Source organism: Dermacentor albipictus, chromosome 10, assembly GCF_038994185.2.
Source record: "Dermacentor albipictus isolate Rhodes 1998 colony chromosome 10, USDA_Dalb.pri_finalv2, whole genome shotgun sequence".
Taxonomy (NCBI): Eukaryota; Metazoa; Arthropoda; class Arachnida; order Ixodida; family Ixodidae; genus Dermacentor; species Dermacentor albipictus.
Window position 1 is genome coordinate 53,023,684 of NC_091830.1, and position 20,397 is coordinate 53,044,080.

The 20,397-nt window shown below is 45.4% G+C and overlaps 1 protein-coding gene across 1 annotated transcript in view; it reads left to right on the forward strand.

The window, feature by feature from the left end:
- Positions 1-252: 252 nt before the first annotated feature.
- LOC135907648 (chymotrypsinogen A-like) overlaps positions 253-20,397 on the forward strand; it is a 31,888-nt gene continuing 11,743 nt past the window's right edge. Inside the window, exons 1-5 of the mRNA XM_065439345.2 lie at positions 253-617; positions 2,896-2,923; positions 5,256-5,329; positions 11,276-11,385; positions 19,988-20,129. Of these exons, the coding sequence (XP_065295417.1) occupies positions 513-617; positions 2,896-2,923; positions 5,256-5,329; positions 11,276-11,385; positions 19,988-20,129 (459 nt within the window). The 5' untranslated portion in view covers positions 253-512. The remainder of the gene's footprint in view (positions 618-2,895; positions 2,924-5,255; positions 5,330-11,275; positions 11,386-19,987; positions 20,130-20,397) is intronic.

The window sequence follows — 20,397 nt, forward strand, 5'->3', positions numbered from 1 at the left end:
AATGAACACGGCTCTTACCACAGAGGGCATTATCCCTCGTCCTCCATTCAAGGCACACACAGAGTGTCACGCAATGAATGCCTGCCTACAAAAAGCGCAATCATTCTGAAGCGTGAGTGACTTAAAAAGAGGAGGTTATACGGTTGCCGAGCCGCTGCACTTAAACGTGACGTGCGACTTGATGTCTGACAGCCAGAACCCATATAGGGATGTTAAGGTTCGTCGCTTCAGACAAAAGTCGACGTGACAGCACGGAAAGCTTTCGAAATGAACTCCTGAAGTCGAAGAAAATTCGAGTGGCAAGCTCTTTGCACGAAACTTTCAAGCTTTATACATTAATGAAACACAGTTTGCTTTTTTTCTTCACGTTGGCACATTTTGTTTCTTACACTCGCCATTGGTTACCGTGGCGACCGATAAGAAGCAGTGAATGTTCTACCTCATACTGATGCGTCGTTCTCTTGGGACGCACCTCGATTTCGTGACCTTTGCAAGAGAGAAACACGGAAGGAATGGCTGCCTCGGCAGGTGACGACTACGTACTAAGGCCTACGGCGCTTCAGCTGAAAAATGTTGCTCTCGTAATCCTTGCCATGGCGCTTCCGGTAGCTGCTAGCGTAAGTCGTTTTACTCGTACGTGCTGGGCTTGAAATGAAGTACCCATAACACGGATTTCATATGCTATTGCGGCCAATCGGCCATGTTTTCAGGCACGCAATCATTGAGTTGTTCTGGAATGTCCAGAAATGTGCATTAGTTCAGCGAAACGTGGTGTTTTGTGTAATCTTATGATTTGCGAAATTGCTGGTACGTTGTTTTTGCTGGGCAGAAAAGCATTCTTCTTGCGAAAACATGGCATCGAACATTATTAAGCCCGCTTCGATTGAAACGTTCGTGTGAAACCTGAATGATGAAGAAAAAGAAAACGCGTGGTACAATAATGGAATTGAAATCAGCGCTGTGTGCAGATTATGATCGATTTAACTTTGTCGACTAATGCTTGTACCTGAGCTTAGAGCACTATACAGTAGAAATATTGTTACTTTTTTAATAAAATGACATTTTCCCTACAGGTATCATTAATACGACGGTACCTGCTTTAGTTAATGTGGGCAATCAAGTTAATATATCCGACTATGAATCCCTTTATTTCTTTGTCTGCATTTCCATAGACATTCAGAAGTATTATTATAAAGAATTTATTGCTTATGAAAGCATATTTTTGAACCGAATGTCACTTTGAATTTACTAGATTGAGATGCAGAGAATCAGCCCAACTACTACCAAATTAGCTCCTTCTAGAAAAAGTAAACGCCGGGAACATCACTCGCATTCTTAAATATTTTAAATTAGTCAAATTATTAAACCGTGTAATATTTTCTTTCCTTAGCCTACAAATACGATGTTCATCTTGTTCCTATTTCGTTTTTGGATCCGTAAGCTATCAAAGACAACCTGATTTTGTTAAATACTACTTATACAAAGTGCGAGTAATCCAAAACGGTGCTCCACAGCACATAATATTACAGCTATAAATGAGATTACAGGCACGCTATTGAGATCTTAAGTACGACCAAATAAATGATATTTCTTGTACGAGTCTTTTTGTCAGTGCGTCTATTCAGAAGACAAGTGTGTTAGTGGTCATATCGTAGTCTAAAGCATAATAGCTTCGGTTCTGTGCGGCTGATAGAAGCTATAAAAATTAAAAGGAAAAAAAGGAAAAAGTTTTGTGAACTGTTGGTGGCACTTAAAGTATGTCTTTGCTGAGATCTCGAAAGCACTCCTTTTCAAGGTTGTTGCAGAATCTGGTGCACAACGTGTCTTACTGCAGATATATCGTCGCAGAAATTCCCTTCAATTTCCCAGCAGTTAGAGATGCATTTAACCATATTATGCAATGACAACGCCGAAAGCTGGCTTCCCCGACTTGCATTAAGCAGCAATTTTTTTCCCCATTTGTTGGACCGTGCTCGATGTAATTCCTTGATAACGGTGTTAAAATCTGTAATGATGTCCCACTTATATTTAAAAACTACCCCCCCGAAATTTAAAAACTTCCAAGCCGGCTGCATTTTCTCCAGTCATAAAAACGTTACTGGATCATACATGCTGCGAATGCTTGAATATATATTTGTTGCTTCACTTTAATGATGTGGATAAATATGCGCTTGTATAGGGAATTCAGAAAAGAACTTTTCACGCCTATAACCTGGAGGGAACAAGGTTGAAATATGAAGTGCAAAACACGTGACCTGTAACTGCGTCATCGCTTCTTGTCGCAGTAGCTGGAAATTGCGTGCGGTAACGCGCACTTTTCACGACTGTGCGCTAGATTCATATCATATAGCGACGGTGCGTTAACTGGCGGTTTGTTCTGACATAAGCGACAAACGAGGAGAAATATTCTTTTCATATTTTTTCAATGAACCTAAATATGTAGGCAACTAAGCATTGTCGGCTTGTCTACAAGATTGTTCAATGTTGAAGGTTGATAACACGGGCTAAAGTGACTTGCTGTTGGCGCATACGCAACATAAATAGAAAAAGCACAGAAAGCAAACACAGCACAAGAGAAAAAGAGGGCCAACACAAAATAAGTGCTACCCTCTTCTGGTCATGATATGTTCATTTGTAATTCGCGCATGCGCAGAGGCGTTCATGAGAAAGAAAAAGGAAGAAAGTTTGACTATACAGAGTACTACTCGAAGAGTGACTATTTTCGCGTATGAAAAAAACAAGGCAACAGAAAGCTTCACTTTGAATGTGCAGCTGAAGGGCTACGAATAAATTTGCTACGACTGATTGTTTTTTATCCTTGGAAGCTGCTGTCCGCGGTGAAGCTAACATAAAGTGTTCTCGCATCAAATGTTTCCCATATTTTTCTTTCCACAGAGAATAGACGCTGAAATCAACCCGCCCGGTGAGTGAAATCTTGATTTCCCAAGCGCCAAGTTTGCAATACCATTTGAAATTTGAGGCAAATGGCATAACGCAGAGCATGGTCGAGTCGAGAAATAAAAACTTTTGTGCCCCTGTTTCATTGGAGGTGATGGAAAAAAAATGGTGACAGTTTCACCTCAAGGTCGAAGCAATCACATCGACGGCAAGGCGTAGAGCTGCACTGGACCACTTCGGATGGTGCTCCAAGCAAACGTGTGCTCGACACCTCGTCGCAAGGCAGTCCACAACTAGGCAGCTTTCTTGCTGTCCCACGACTGTCTCAGAAGTCTGGCGTGATGAAGAGCGTCGCCAGGGTGGGGAGGGGGGTGGCATCGCGGGAATCACAACTGGAGCGTGCACTGAATCAGACGGACGCAAGAGCGTCTGCGTTGGTCAGCAGAGCCAGTCAACTATCAAACAATGTTAGCGCGACTTTTACTGACTTTCGGCTCAGACCAATGTGCGCACTCGCGCAAGCTCAGGTGGAACGCTCAGGTGTCCGCTCCCAGAACGCTCACGCCAGCAGTGGAAGGCATAAGGCTGTCTTCCGGGGGCGGGGAGGGGGTGGGGGAAGGCGGCAGGTGTAGTAATCTGTGCATGTACGCTAGGTGGACACTTGCATTATGCCCCCCTGTGGCTTCGATTGAGCAGAGTGGAGCGTCGACGGTGCGTCAATTTCACTTCGTCGCATTTGCAGCCAAACGCACTTTGCATTCACTGGAGACACCAGGCAGTTCTAGGTTGGGGCGCCCTTGCGCTTTGGGCCACGCTACTGCGCATGCGCCGTGGATGGCGGGTCAGCATGACGGCTGCGACGGTGGCGCCACTGGCGGGAATGCGCTCGGGGAATTTGTGTAATTGCTTTCATAATGATAAACTCTTCATAACTCCTGCACAAAGGAACACACCTTACAAATTCTCCGACTTGATGTGAGGTTATCGAAACGAAATAGCTTTTGCCACTTTTACGACCTTCTAGCTTTCGGTGTTTGTCATGGGATGTTCTACGCATACTTGGCAAGTGGATTCAAGCGTTTTCTTTTCTGTACGCCACCGTTCTGTTGATCGCATTAGCGTGTGGCTGAACAAATTATTTGACGGCGAGTACGATTTCTTTCAAACGACTAACGGAATTCGGTGCCAGTGTAATTGATTCGGGAACATTGGACGCATTTCGTGCACATGGCTCTTGATTAATATATTTGCAGAAACCGACCAAACGGAAGCATTGCTCTTTTTCCTTCTTACGTAAAAATAAAGACAAGAAAAATGCATACACTGTTTTCTACTCATCAAGAAATCACGCTATTGAAGTATATACTTCCTGCAAGAAAAATAATCAGGTGCCGTTTCTTTCGTTAATTATTGTATGGAGAACAGAGCCGGTTACTGCCACATTTGTACATGTACATTTGTACAGCTAAATATAGGTCAATTTGCTATATGAGTGCTGTCACCACAGATTGTAATCGTGTGATTGGTCGAAGTGCATTTTTTGGGGTGTAACACTTATGTGGACATCTTCGATAGAGTGCTCAATACAGTCATATAGAATTTCGTTGACCTATATCTGAAGTATTTCAATTGTGAACTTTATGAGAAGTTCAGGTATGTATATGTATGTATATAGGTATACAATGTATGTATGTATGTATATATGTATGTATACATTATATATATATATATATATATATATATATATATATATTCACATTGTGTGTGCGCGTGGGTGTACATTATTCGCGTGGTTCATCTATAGTAATTCAGACAGGGCATAAGAGTAGGAGAATTCGTATGGTTATATCATAAATAATGTACGTTTTGCCGCAACTGGACAGATGACGCGATACCATGTTTTTATGCCCCATGAAATATATATATATATATATATATATATATATATATATATATAGTTCTTTATTTCATTTAGTAAGCATAAGCGAATTCTCCTATGTTGTCCTTGGTGTCAGTGTTGGCTGCTTAAGAGATCACTAATAGAAAGTTAACCCCTTTCTAGTTGTTCATATATATATATATATATATATATATATATATATATATATATATATATATATATATATATTCCAAGAGAAGGGAAGCGTAGCAGGGGATGGCAGAAAGTTAGATGGGTGGAGGAGGCGAAGAAGTGTGTAGGAACCACATGACCACAATTAGCACAAGACCGGGGTGGTTGGAGCACTGTGGGAGAGGCCTTTGCCCTTCCGGAACATAACCAGGCTGATGATATATATATATATATATATATATATATATATATATATATATATATATATATATATGCTGCATTGCAGAGTGTGGTGAACTGGAGCCGACCGGAAGGATATCCGACGGCGATCCAGTCACCAAGGAGAACATTCCATGGATGGTAAGTGAAAATGGTGATCTTGATTCCCCTTACTATATGTACGATTTATGCCCAAAGCACGCACTTTCAAGGAAGCTTCGCATACGTAAAGATGTGTCGAGGTAAGATGAAATATCAATGAATCTGGGAATGATAGTGGTAGCCGCGTTGTCTTTTTGTGCAAATGATAAAAGCTCAAGAAAGGTTTGTAATACGGGAATGTAGGAATGTAGCTCTACTGCGATTATTCAAGTACACCAAAAGCTCTGTCTAACTGCCTCGGATCATTCTTCATTCACGTACCTGGTTTGAACGAACACCTAAGATCCGTAGACATCGGACTAGGCGAGGTTTACTAAGCGTTCATTCACGCCTTTCACCTTATCCACCGCTGTCCGAGACATACTGCTAATAGTCAAAATATAGCCAAGAGGAAGGACGCAAAGAAAACGTTTTCGACAATAATTGCCGCTTCATAACATTGTCTATATATTCACATTCAAGAGGGACAACCATCCTTCAGGTAATGTAGGTCTTGAGCCTGGGTCTTCAACCGTTCAATTATGCGGTTTTACGTGTCAAAACCACTTTCTGATTCTGAGGCACGCCGTAGTGAAGGACACCGGAAATTTCTATCACCTAGGGTTCTTCAACATGCACCTAAATCTAAGTACACGGATGTTTTCGCATTTCACCTCCATCGAAATGCGGCCGCCGCGGCAGGGATTCGATTCAGCGACCTCGTGCTGAGCAGTCCAATACCATAGCCACTGAGCAACCACGGCGGGTGTCTTCAAGCGTTAGAACAGCACAAAACCTAAGCGGCGGGTCACGGAGAAATAATCACCCGCTATAAATCACCTACTTTTCTTCTTTTTTTTCTGTCACGGGCTCGTTACAGCAGGTGGCGTTATTCACGTCGAAACACAGCGTATGCGTAAGCAGAGGTAGCTGGGTGTTTCCTTGTTTCCGTAGTGGAATTAAAATCGCTTTGTAGTGATAGTTAGGAGTACTGAGATAATTACGAGACGCGAGAAGGTTTATTTCCTTCTTGGTTTTTGTATTCGTTTTCTGAGAGAAGAAATCGATAAAGTAGACACTTTATTCCATTTTCATATCGTCTCGTGATCCAGAGTGAGATAAGCTTTCCTCCAAGACAACGCCTATGTCAGATTCTGAAATTTCAAGAGTGGTTATCTAACGGGAAAGAAGAGCATGGGGAGAAAATAGTGGTCCCTGAAGTTCGCGAAACGTGTTACTATTTCCATGAAGACCACAAGGTAGCAGGTGTCGAGACAATGTGCCAAATCGAATTACCAATGAGAAGCACAAGGTTTCTTGCCCCTGGTGCAGCTTGTTGCGCACATTTCCTGCGTCAAGAAATATTTGGGGTGGCCAGTTGCCGAGAGAAACAATCCACTATCACCAAAGCAGCAATAGAAGTGCCTTTAAAAAAAATGTAGTGCAAACATTAAAAAGAAAGAACCAACGAACATATGTTCACTCTATTACAACCCGGCCTTGTTTTCTGGCAGAACCTACTGAAACATGCCATGCACTTTAAAAAAGGAACCCGAAACCGAGTTTGCAATAGGCGCTGAGCAAAATCACAGCCCCGAGTTTTGGCTGGCGGCTTCGAATCTCTAAAACTGTGGCATTCTGTGCTGCGGGGGCCGGAAACTTGTCCTAATGGGAAACCATTATTAGCTAGCAAAAAGTTGCACTTATACTTGTTGGGCAACTACAGAGTAATAGCATTCGATCCAAAGACTCCTTAGTAGGGCACCCGCAGTACTTCTGTACTGTGGATGCCGACTTTTTTTGTAGCCGCTATGTACTACTGTCATACAATCCCGTCTGATATAGGCGTCGGGGTACGACGTTCAATGAAGGACATTGCATTTTTAAATACTTCTCGGCGTGAAAAGTTCGGGCGTGCGTTACAATCGAAGGTGCGCTAAAATCTGATAATTGCGGTATACACGAGGGATCGTAACGATCAGGCAGGCGGTGTTTCTGGCTTGAGCTAATCTTTCTACATGAGAACCTGGCTTCATGCGCAGAAAAAGCAGCGAAAACAGCAACATATATATGCGTAATATGTCACGCTTATGATCGGTTGCAGGCATAACATAAAACGGTTGAGCTGTGTCACCTTCTATGGCATCATGACTCGCTGTAAGATAGTGGTGACATTCTGGGCAAGTTTGGCATTGTCGTACGAACGAGCCACATTATTGGTGGATTGTGCTTAGTACAAAGATGTTCAGCCCATATTAAAAAATCTGGCTTCGCGTTTGCTCAGGAATCATTGCTATCACGTAGGTGATTTTTCTGCAATTTGCATTGATTTCTCGACATAGCACATCACATGTTTTTTTCGTAGCTGCTCATGCTCCAGTTGTTCTCCTTTGTAACCTCACGGCGTCTATTTAGAGCAGCTTTTTCAGAATTAATTCATGTAATATATAATAAATAAATAAATCAAGACGCTCTTTGTGTGTGTCACTATATATATAGACGCTGCTTGGTAACTCCTATAATCTGTCATCGTGTTTTGTGCTAAGTTCCATTTGTTTCTAACGTCTTGAGAGACCGCTAGTCATAGAAACTAAAGTACATATAATAGCAATCGCGAGCATGCAATAAATTCGCCACAACGAAGTAGCATTAGATTCGGGAAACCCGCTCGAAGATACAACGACCAACATGGGGCGAATACCTGCACTGACTATCATTCTCATACTCAGCGAGGTGCTATAGAGCTCATCACGTGTACATTACGGAATGTGTGGCTTGAGGGAACATCTGATGAACAGAAAAAGAATGAAAAGATGACGTACGGGGTTTAACGTACCGAGCCTGGACGAGTTATTATGGTAGTTCGAACCCTAAAACTTCGGACTTTTTTCCCTCTGGTATTTTTTCCCTCTAATATTTAAAAATTCCGCACAAATTTCAACAACTCCGACTGAGACACAAGCCCATTCACTTGAAACACTTTCACCTATGGGCAAGTTGGGAGGCCCACTCACATTCACAGCTTTCCCTGCGTCTTGGTCCATCATCGTATGCTTCCAGGTCATAAACTGCAGCTTACCAATATCAGGGAGTAGAATGATCATCATCATCATCACGTTTTTTGTCCACTGCAGGACGAAGGCCCTCTCCCTGCGATCTCCAATTACCCCTGTCTCACGTCAACAGGTTCGAGCTTGCGCCTGCAAATTTCCTAAGCTCATTACCCAACCAAGTTTTCTGCCGTCCTCGACAGTGCTTCCCGTCTTTCGGCACCCATTCTCTAACTCTAATGGTACACCGATTATCCTACGCATTACATGGCCTGCCTAGTTTCATTTTTATGTTAATGTCAATTAGGATATCGGCTATCCCCATTTGCTCTCTGATCTACACCACTCTCTTCTAGTCTCTTCTTGTCTTTTAGTGTTACGCTTAGCGTTTTTAGTTGCTTCGCTCTTTGCGCGGTCCTCAACTTGTTCTGAAGCTTCTTCGTAAACCGCCAAGTTTCTGCCCTATATGTTAGAACCAGTAGAATGCATTGACTGCACACCTTTCTTTTCAATGATAGTGGTAAGCTCCAAGTTAGGATCAGGCAATGGCCGCCGTATGTAATCCTACCCATTTTTATTCTTCTGTAGATTTTCTTCTCATGATCAAGGTCACTGTGAGTATTTCATTTAGGCAAACGTATTCCTTCACGGACTCTAGAGCCTCACTGGCTATTTTGAACTCTCGTTCCTTTGCCAGGCTATTGGACATTGTCTTTGTCTTCTGCATATTAATCTTTAACCACACTCTTACACTTTCTCCGTTAAGGGCCTCAATCATATGCTCTAATTCGTCCCCATTGTTGCTGAACAGGACAATGTCATCTGCATACCAAAAGTTGCTGAGTTATTCGCCGTTGTTCCTCACTCATAAGCCTTCTCAGTTAAGTAGTTCCAATAAAAACAGGAACAGCGCAACACAGGACGAGTGAGTAAAGTGCACATGACAGAGCACTGAAGGAGGCGGCCAGCGCTCAAGGAGGAGGTCGCCACTGACAATTTTGGTGACTTTGTAACTTTGGCCCAGTGTGTAGTTGAGTTGCTTGGAAACACAGAGAGGCGAAATTGCACTAACCATCGTTTACGGGTTAAGACTATAGATGCCGTGAAAACGTGGGATACATTCTTTGTGTTTCAAAAAAAATTCCAAATTTTCCTCGATGCAGCCTCTTTTTGTAAGAGGACGATCATTGAGTCGGTGGAATGATGGAGCCAAAACTTGTTTACTCATTTCGGCAGCGATGCCAGCCGCCCACTACAAAGCCCATGACGAGGACGTGACAAGATTTGTGGATAGACAAAGCCAGCCACCGCCAGCTGTAAGCATCCACTAATACCCAATGTGTATAAATAAAGTTGATTATCGCACAAAAGGTTAACCCTCGCTGCCCAGAAGACCAGATATAAATAAAAAAAGAGAAGGAGGCAGGAACGATTGAAAGTGAAAGAGAGAGACGAAAATTGAAGGTGAGGATAGGAAAATGCAACTACCAATTTCCTCCGGAAAGATCAGTCCGGAGGTGCAGTCTACGCGATGCCGAGGGCGATGGTCTGTGTTTCTTCAGCCGAGGGGCCCTAGAGGTCCAGACGCTCAGCAACAGTTCAACCTCCAGGATCGCCTTTTCACCGGACACGGCTAAGCCGCGCACGGTAAGACGCGGGGGGTCCAACCCTCGTGTGCTCGGGTACGCGGTGTCGCAACACACCAAGCGCCTGTTGATGCACACGCCCCTGCGGGGAAGTAGCTTCAATACTTCTTCTAAGCATGCACTGATTAGCATTGGAGAAATTGCGTCTCCTTGCCTGACCTCTTTCTTTACAGGTACCTTTCTACTTTTATTGTGGAAAACCAAGAAAACGCATACCTAGCGCATTCTGCCAACACTGAACCGTGGGTGTCCCAACAAAAGATAGAGCACACGGAACATAGGAAGAAACCGTGGTAGAGCAAGCATTGACCTGAAAGTTTGTAGCTGTAACATTAAATATAGGAAATTGAACACTACTTACAAAGGCGCTAAAATGTTGTAGCTGAAATCTTGGGAGTTTGAGAAATGGTGTGTGAAATAGGCGGAATGCGTAATGGAGAGAGGCGACGATCGGTTGCTTATTAGAGCAACAAAGCGGATGGCCAGTGAAAGGGTATGACACAGCAGAGGGCACAACTGGATAAATTCTGTATCAGAATTAGTTCACTTTATTCATGTCCAGAGTGAGGTAGGAGTTACGAGAGATGTATGTATAGAAGGAAGTCTTGTAGTGGGAGGTTGAGTGCAGCCCTGCTAAGCCTGATGACAAATACATTTGAGAACATAGCAACGACAAAACATGAAAAAATACAACTGCAATATCCCGTAAGGTGTCGTAACATTATAATGATCAAAATTCAACTCGTGGTTGTGAATAAATCATTAAAAAAGAAAAAAAAAAGAAAACAGTAACGATAAAATTAAGTGTGCGATGGCTTGACCAAGTTTGCTGGTACCAGGTGGATTTCTCCGAGCGAAGACTAACATGATCTCCGAGCGAAGAAGGTAACATGATCGTCGCTTCGAACAGCCTTCATCCCGCTGCGGGGAATTAAACAGCCTAATAATGTAGACGCCTTTGCACGCGCGCAATTGATACCACAGGTTGCCTTTGAAAGCTCCAGACCGTTTGTTTGGACAGAATCCTATAAATGTTGCACGTTACGCGTAGCCTGTTGGCGTTCAGCGGATCGATTGTAGTGGACATTCTTTCACAAATGTTCGATGGTCAGCGCCAGGTTTACCGCTGGACTACAGCTAAAATGTGATGGAACAAACGGCATGTAACTGAATGAGCCGATGAATAATTGCCTTCTTGTGGTTTTATGGTAAAAAAAGAGAAAAAATGTCTGGTATTTTCCCTTCGCCAGGTTGCAGTTTTCATCAAGAAAAGAAGATCGTCGAAGGGGTTAGGTTTGTGCGGCGGAAGCATAATCACAAGGAACGTTATTCTGACGGCAGCGCATTGTGTGGTGAGAAAGTGAGTCATTTCAAAGCCTCTACGCTTCAGAGGCGCTGCTTGTATTTTTCTGGGCAGGGGCCTCCAGGTACATAAGATACTGGTCTGAGAGAGTAGCTGTGGCCAGTTTATATCTACCTCCCAATTAGAAGTAACCCGTTTTCAAAAGACGGGCCCAATGAATGATAGATCCATAGGGGATGGGCAGCTATATCATTTCTTTCGGCAATGCAATGACACGCATTAACTGTACTAATGGAATAGACAATACCTTTGTAAAAGAATTATGACGGTTCAGTGCAGTGAAAGCTCAAGGGAACGAAGGATTTCCCCCAAAATAATTTGTCGAATATAGAATTTCACGGACGTTTTTTTTTTCTGCACTTTGCTGAACTCTTGAGGTGTTTCGGTTCAGTACACTGCCTGGACGCCGCTCTGAGCCTCCTATTTACTCTAAAGCTTCAAATATTGTGTCACGCTGCACTCCGGTTTGCTTTGCTTGAACTTTGGCAGTCATTTCGCTTATGTGTTTACGTCCTGTTTCGGTTCGATGGCCCGTGTTTACCACCACTATCCAATGGAAGATAGTAACATAGAAGGACAGCGGGGTATAGAGGTACGGATGGACGGATAGGCAGACATAGGTGGAGCGAGCCAGAAAAGCAGGCAAAGTAAAATAAATTAAACAAATTCTGGGGATTCACTTGCCAATACCACGGTACTACTACTAGGCATCCTTCAGTGGGGCACTCTAGATTAATTTACACCATCCGGGTTTCCCTAACGTGCTTCCTATGCACGGTTCACCGGGTATCTGCATCTTTTTCCCGGGTGCACAGCGAAGCAGGTAATTAACACATAGCGCAAACAAGCCGTGAAGCGACATACTGCCCACCTCCCCTCTCCTTCAATAAAAGAAATCCGGCGGAACGTACCTACGATGACTATGTGAACTGTGAAATTAACGGAAACTGGTCATATATGAGACGTGTACTGCCGGTGAACTACTTCGAGGCTCCATCTGGCTACGCCGAGCCTTCTTGTGGCGCCGACGTGAGAACCATGCGTAACCTCTGCCACATACAGAGTACCCAGGTTGACATCAAACAGATTAACTGAAGGGTGGCCCACACCTGCAGTTGCACATAAGTTGGCGTCAACCGCACTACTCTGGGGATCCTTCTAGTAGCGTCGTCATGATGCAGCTGTGGTCTTTCTACTGTCCTCTTTTCATCTTCTTCATTCCATCCTCGTCGTACTGTCGTCCTGCTAGTAACAGCGCAAAATGTAGACAAGAGACGAGACAAGAAGACAGCACAAGCGCTTGTGGTGTCTTCTTGTCTCGTATCTTGTCTACATTTCACGCTGTTACTATCAGGATGGAAAACCAACAAGCCCAAGCTGCTATTCTAGCGAAGTACTGTCGTCGTCACGCGGCCATGGTCATAAAGTCGCTGTCGCGTGAATCGTTGTCATAAACTCACTCGTCATCCCATTGTCATCTTGCTGCCGTACCTCACGCTCTCCTCTTTAAAGCATTGTCACCACTTCAGAACCGCCATAATGCCATTGTGGCCATACCACGTTCCACTGCATGGCTGTACGCTTAGAAAGCCGGCGGGTACTCGAGCACCTCAGAGGACCGTAGCAGTTTCAATAGGAACGCTATAAAATATTCGTCGCACTGACACATAACGAAGGAAACAGGCTCTTCAAGTGCCCAAGCAATATCGGAAGCGAGAACATCGAGGCCGAACATAGCTAACACCTAATAATTCGCGTTACGCACTCGTAAGCATTCTGTGAGTTCTTTCTTTCTTTTTTTTAAGAAGCACTGCATTCACAAACGGCCGACGTTTTTGGTGTGATAGCTAGATAGCCAGAAGGAAAACTGGAGTTCTAAGTGGGACGCCTCGCCTTTCTAGCTCACTTAAGTTTGCTCAACGGCAGTCAGTGAACAAAGACCTCGCGGTAGGCGCTAAAGCAGTAGAAAGAAAAGCGCCGGTACCTATCTTGTGATGACAGTCGATGGTAGTGCGTTAGTATGCATAGGGACTCAGCATTTGCCACTGTCGGAACGAGTTATGTATGAAACGTGCATACTGCAGTGGAACTCTTCTGCGCTTCCCTAAGAGCACTCAGCGCCCCCAAGCGCATCTGCTCCGAAGCCTGCGCATGGCCTTCGAAATCCGTGACGCGTCGGTGGGTTCGAGCCCCGAGAATCGCGTCATGCGCGGCAACCAGGCGCCCCTCTGGAGGAAATAAACTTTATTTAAGATGAGGGTGAGGGGGAGGTGGGAGCCGAGATCAGGCGCCTGTCTCGTCCTTATTTCTGGGCACACTGTGCCATCTAGTGGCACGGCCGAGAAATCCGCTCATGGCCTCCGAGACGAGCATCGGTGCCTGCGAACGCTGAAAATTGTTCCCTCGCTTGACTCGCATGCTCGGTGACCCAAGTGGGTGCGATGTTCATTGAAAAGCGGCCCATACCCAGTGCATTCAAGGCGCAGCTCACTAAGACGTTGGCGTGGAAGGCGTTGTTTGAAAAGTGGCACATGCACAGTGCGATTGCGGCACCAGCCTCCTAATTCGTCGGCTGGCTCTCCTTGAGGAAACGCTGTACATTCGTTCGATTCCACTCAGCATCGGAAAAACTGAAGGGATCGTTTTCGGCGTTATATAGCGGCACATTGCCAGTGGCACACAGCAATTCACTCAAGTCGACGCCAAAGAATTTCTGTGAACAGCGGTACCTGCCCTGCCTGCATCTCACAGTGAGTCACGTCGACACGAAAGATGCTTGTTAACGGGCGGCACGTATGTGAACAATGCCACACACTCAGCGACCCAAGCTGGTCTGATAGTTTGTCTCAACACCTGCTACCTCAGCAAAACAGCTCTATGCTCCACGTACTCGACCACGGACTATTAGAGACTCAGGTTGGTAGCAAAACGGTTAGATACAAACATACATATGTATGTTTGTATCTAACATATACGCCATGATACCAATTTTGAAGCTGGATCATGTATTTTGAATTTTAGCGGGTATCGCTATAGAAGCACTCAGGTTTGCGCCTCTCGAACCCCTTCCGCCCACTCATTTTAGAGCTCTTTTGAATCAATAAGCAACATTGGAAAACAATTTATGAGCCCTCCCACTCTGTGAAGAAGGCCGAGCAGTGAAGCTGTGGTGTGCTTTAGCCTAATTGACACATTTGTGTATATATAGGTTTTATTATTATTATTATTATTATTATTATTATTATTATTATTATTATTATTATTATTATTATTATTAATATTATTATTACTATTATTATTATTTCAAATATGGGGCTGTCCATTTCCCTCCCGTAGAAGCCCGTATATTGACAGCAGACGTGAATTCCACAAAATTTACTACTACTCCGTGAACTACGCAACTATGAAAAATACATGAAACTTAGCGTAAGGTTAGAGTCGTCTTAGCGGCTAATTGTTATAAAATTTGTTTCAGGATCGATTTTGTAACACAAAGGTTACAGTGGTTTTCTGTAACCATAGTCCCCACGTAGACGACGATGCATTACCAGCAGACGGGAATTCTGTTACGTTCACAACTTCACTGTGAACTAACTAATTTTTACACGTAAATGAAACTCGGCGTAATTGTAGAGTAATATTGCGGCCAATCAAAGGATGATGTTTCCGAGATGCCTATAGTACATTAGAAGCTACAGAGCATTCGCGGGAAAGTGGAGACGAATTTTTTTTTCGTGTCGACGCTACACGTAGACGGATGGACATCGACCATCGCCTGAGGGTAGCTATAAACAGGTTCGCTGTAGAAAGGCACTTTTCGGATGTCCAAGCGTTCGCAGAGTCTTTTTTGCATTTTGTTAATAGAAAATAAAACATGCAGTGTACATTTGACTTGTTTCATCCAATGTGCTCCATGATTTCGCAAAATTTTCTCAGCAGCTTAGAAATTTCAAAAACGAAATTTTGGGGGTTTTACGTGACAAAAGCACGATTTGAATGTGAGGCACGCCATAGCGGGAGTGGAGGGGGGCACTGGAAGAATGTTGGCCACCTGGGGCTCTTTAACGGGCGTCCAATGAATGGTACGCCGTCATTTGCACGGCATGCCGCGCAATAATACAATGCACAGCATCAATGCACCGTATCTCACTTCCCCTTGACCAAGTGCGGAGTAGCGCTGGCTAGACAGACACTCCGCAGACCTGCCTCTCCTCTTTCTCATTAGTAAGAATCTCCTCCTCCTCCTCCTCCTCAATGCATGACTCATGAGCGTTTTTTTCAAGCCAAGCATGTATTGGCTCACAAGTGGCGTTGCTGAGGTCACGCAAAAACTCATTTGCTCCCTGAGCAAAGCAGCTGCAGGAAAGGTTGGTTTCATGAGTTAACAGCTGAGCTAGCGCCGGAGCGTTTTATCAGCAAGGATTTCAGCTGCATAGGCGCGCGCTCACGCCACGTGCGCAACCAGTCAGAGCCATTTCTCGCCCGCCTGGTAGGGAAAGGGCATGAAAGGGGTTTGCGCGCGCTGCCTCCTCCCCCGCCCACCGGTTTCGTTTACGTTCAGTTCAGTCTCGGAAAGAGGATAGGACTGCTATCCGTTGTGTGTCATCCCGAGGAACGGGCAGCGTTCGACGAGCGGTGGCGAAAATTGTCCCGTGAAAGGGCTCGCCATCGGCGTGCCGATAGGACAGCCCGAGCCCAGGCAATCCGACAGCAACGAGAAGATACCGAGCTGAGGCAGCGCGAGGCCGAAGCGATCTGGCACCGTTATCTGTGGGTTACTTCACTGTGGCGAAAACCAAGTGCACGCAGGACAAGCTTAGCTAACCGCCATTTTCCGGTAGGGGAAGGGTTCGTGATTTTTTCCCATTCCGCCTCCGTCGTAATGCTGCCGCCGCGGTGGTGATGGAACCTGCAACATTGAGATCATCGGTGCAACGTCATAGCCACTGAAGCTTAGGAATGACCAAAATATAAAACATGACCCCAGTTTTTTTGGTTGATCCGGTGCAAATACTTAAAAAGGATCAGTGGCTACGAATTGAATGGTGTTCAAATGGTTTAATATTCAAAATTATTAATTTTATTGTTGATATGTAGCGCAGGCTGCACAGAATAAAGCACCAGATGGCCCGCTCTTTCTTGCGGAAGCAAAGTCTAACCATGGTAGTAAATTCATTCAAGTGCAATTAAAAACATAAAATTCAAAATGTCGAACGTTTGCTAGCATGTTTGCTCACATGAGCGCGGATTGCAGAGCATACGAGGGCATAGTGCGGATAATGAAGCATTGCAATATGGCGTGTGGCATGGATAAACGAAAAATATAGAAGAGGCCCTGACGTTACATTTTTGAATCCAGAAGTGCAGCCATGTTGGAGTGCCACCTCTCTTTGCATCTGCAATCAGGTCACCGGAGTAGATAAGCGCGAGCTTTCAACTTTCAATGTAGGGAGCCACCGGTGGTGGTGGTGGTGGTAAAAACTTTAATTCGTCAACAGAAAATTATTTATTAGATGAGATGTGGGAAGTCATGATGGCTTCGTGAGGTGGCCGTCAGACCGTGTCTTACGGTGACTTCTAAAGCCCAGGTCACGGCCTGCAGTTGAACCGCAGGTTCCGAGCTGGTCACCGCAGCCTCCCACTGCTCTCGGTTGGATAGCTGCCATTCGGCTCTAGGTTTGAGCTCAGGGCATCCGTGCAAGATATGTGCTAAATCGGCGTTGTCGGCCTCGCATAGCGTACATTCGGGGGATTGTGTCCCTGGGTAGACTATGGATAGTTTGTACGGGTTGGAGAAGGTGTGTGTTTGGAGTTGCCTCCACGTCGCCTGCTGGTTTTTGGTTAAGGAATTGTCAGGGGGTGGGTATTCGAGTCTCGTTTTTATAGTATTGCGTAATTTCATGCTAGGTTATCATGCGCTCTTTTGCTCGTCGCAGGATCGGTTGGCTCACTGCCCGGTTGACGAGTCCTCGGGCGAAATTGTGAGCCGCTTCGTTCCCGGGATGGGATGAGTGCGCAGGGATCCAGATGATCTTGATCTGGCGGGGCGTGAAATGTACTTTTTTCAGAATTTGTAGCGCCGGTTCGTGGGTTCTGCCTTTGGCAAAATTACACACTGCCGTCTTGGAGTCGCAGAAAATTATTTTGGCTGCGGTATTTGTGATAGCTATTGCTATCGCGGCTTCTTCCGCTTCTTCCGTGTGCCTTCCAAAAATGGTGACCGCGGTGATTGGTTTGAGGACGTTTCCTACTACACCTGCGGAGAAAGCGTAGCGTTCTCCGAGTGCGGCTACGTCTACGTAGACCACCTCCTCGTGGTTTGCGTAGTGTTTCTGGAGTGCTTTGGCCCGGGCCTGTCTCCGTTTTCTGTGATACTCCGGGTGCATGTTCTTTGGGATTGGGTCAACCCTGAGGCGATTGAAGATGTCTCTGGGTATGGGCCCGACGTTTGTTTGAGTGCACTCGTACGGGATGCTTAATTTCCTTAGGATGTGTCTTCCCGCAGGTGTCTTGGTTAATCTTTCGTATTGGGCTGTTCTGTGTGTTCAACTAGTTCGTCCAGCGTGTTGTGGACGCCCAGTTTCAGGAGTCTCTCGGTTGATGTGTATCTCGGCAGGTGGAGCGCCACCTTGTAGGTTTGTCTTATGAGGCAGTTTAGCTTTTCCTTCTCCGATTTATACAGGTTGAGATATGGGAGGGAGTACACGAAACGGCTGAGCACGAAAGCCTGGATTAGACGCCTATGATCCACTTCCTTCATCCGAAAGTGTTTGTTGGCGATGCGTTGGATCAAACGGTTGGTTTGGTTCCCGCATGCCGTAAGTTTGTTGATAGTCACTGTGTTTTTGCCGTTGCTTTGTAGGTGCATACCTAGTATCCGGATCGTTTGGACCTCGGTAACTTGGGTGCCGTCCACGTATACTTCTATAGGGACTGAGGTTTTTGTATGGCCTCGTGGATTATATCTCATGACGAGAAGTTCAGATTTTTGCGGGGAGCACGATAATCCTATCTTTCTGGCGTGTTCCGAGACTACGTCTGCTCCAGTTTGCAGTCGGTGCTCGATTTTTCCGTCGTTCCCTTTGGTTACCCAGAGTGTAATGTCGTCTGCGTATAGGGAATGCGATAGGTTTGGTATTCCTTCGAGCAGCTGTGCCATGGATATGAGCGCGACATTGAAAAGGAGGGGTGAGAGTACCGATCCTTGCGGCGTTCCTCTGCTTCCCAGTGTGAAAGGGTCGGATGTGAGTGACCCGAAGTGTATTTCCGCTGTTCTAGCGCATAGGAAGGCTTTGACGTAGGTGTGGGCTCGCTCGCCTACTCCTAGATTTGAAAGGGCTTCCATGATAGCCTCGTGCTTGATTTTGTCAAATGCTTTGGTTAAATCCAGAGCTAGGATTGCTTTGGTTCGTTTGCTGTGAATAGGGTTAATGACCTCCTCCGATAGTCTAAGCATGAGGTCGTGTGTGGAGAGATGTTGTCTAAAGCCCAACATTGTGCTGGTGAAGAGTTCGTGCTTGTCCATGTGTTCTTGCAGGCGACCTAGAATCACGTGTTCTAGCAATTTGCCCAGGCATGACGTGAGGGAGATAGCTCTCAAATTTTGTATTTGTAGGCTCTTCCCTGGTTTCGGTATGAAGGTTATCTTTGCGTGTTTCCACGCTGCCGGCAGCTTGCCCTTTTCCCAGCATTGGTTGAAGAGTTTTGTGATAGCTTTGATTGATTCCTCATCCAGGTTTCTCAAGGTTCGGTTTGAGATTCCGTCCGCTCCCGGGGCAGAGGATGTGCGGAGTTTGTGTAGCGCCGCCCTCACCTCCGCCGTCGTTATTTCCTCGTCCATTCCTGGATTCGGAGGTCCTTTTTATTCGGGAAGCGTTTCCTTGTCGGAGGTATCTACATCTTTGCTCCTGAGTTCGTCGAGGAGTTTGTCGTCTTGAAGGGGGTGTTCGTGTATAATGCGGCTGATGTTCTTGTTATGTGCCATCTTACACTTTTCAGGGTCTAGGAGGTACCTGAGTAGGTGCCACGTGTCTTTTAGGCCCAGTTTTCCATTCATCTGGTCGCATGTTTGACCCCATTGTTGTAACATTGTTGTAACAGTTTTAGTGAAGCAGATACGCTCTTATGTTTTTCTATGGCAAGATGTCAACTGGCAAGTCGTCAACTGGCAAGTGTGGCAAGTCGTCAAATCGTGCCGTCATTACTAGAGCGTGTGTTCGTCTGGCTGACCCGCACACTCACACAACCAAAACACAACTTTGAAGCTTGCACACCCCACTCCGAAGTCCGCTTGGCTCGCGAAAAGAATGTCTTGCAAGACTGACACGGGCCGAAGGAAATCTTAACTCACTTTTCAGAGGCATACAGCAGCAGCGAGAGCTCAAGATCGCGGTTGCTACGGCAACGTTGATATTTGGCACATCAGCGCCAGCGCTCCTTTGCGAAAAAACGCCACGTGACCTCCGCCACACTGCCTTCAAGTTATCCCGGCTAGTCAGGGCCTCTCGTGCGCTTTCTTTGCTCCATGGCGTATGGCAAAAAAGTGCACTTGCTGGATGTGCTGTTTTTGTCCGAATTGTTGACGCCTGTTCTTTTTCAGAGGCCGGTACGTGGCGAAGGTATCCGTGATGTACAACTTCACGCTGGATGGCAAATTTACCGGAGTGCGCGCTCACAAGATTATCGCGCACCCAAGATATGTAAAACGAGGGGAGATCGTGCATGACGTGGCACTTGTGAAAGTAAGTCATCATTTCTGATATACACTATCTACGATAATGCAAGTACTTTAGCAGTAGCAAAGCGTGGAAATGTCCACGCATGAAGAATTGCTGTAGCCGTTTCGTAATTATTCAATCAATATATCTAACTATTCCGGATGAAGATTCACACGGCTTTATGTACGAAAGGCGCACAATGAACAGTTCGGTGCTTTCGGAGCTTCCGAAATACGATGCTAACCAAATATTTCGCAACTTCCAGCTGTTAAAGTCTGCGTACTGCTATCCG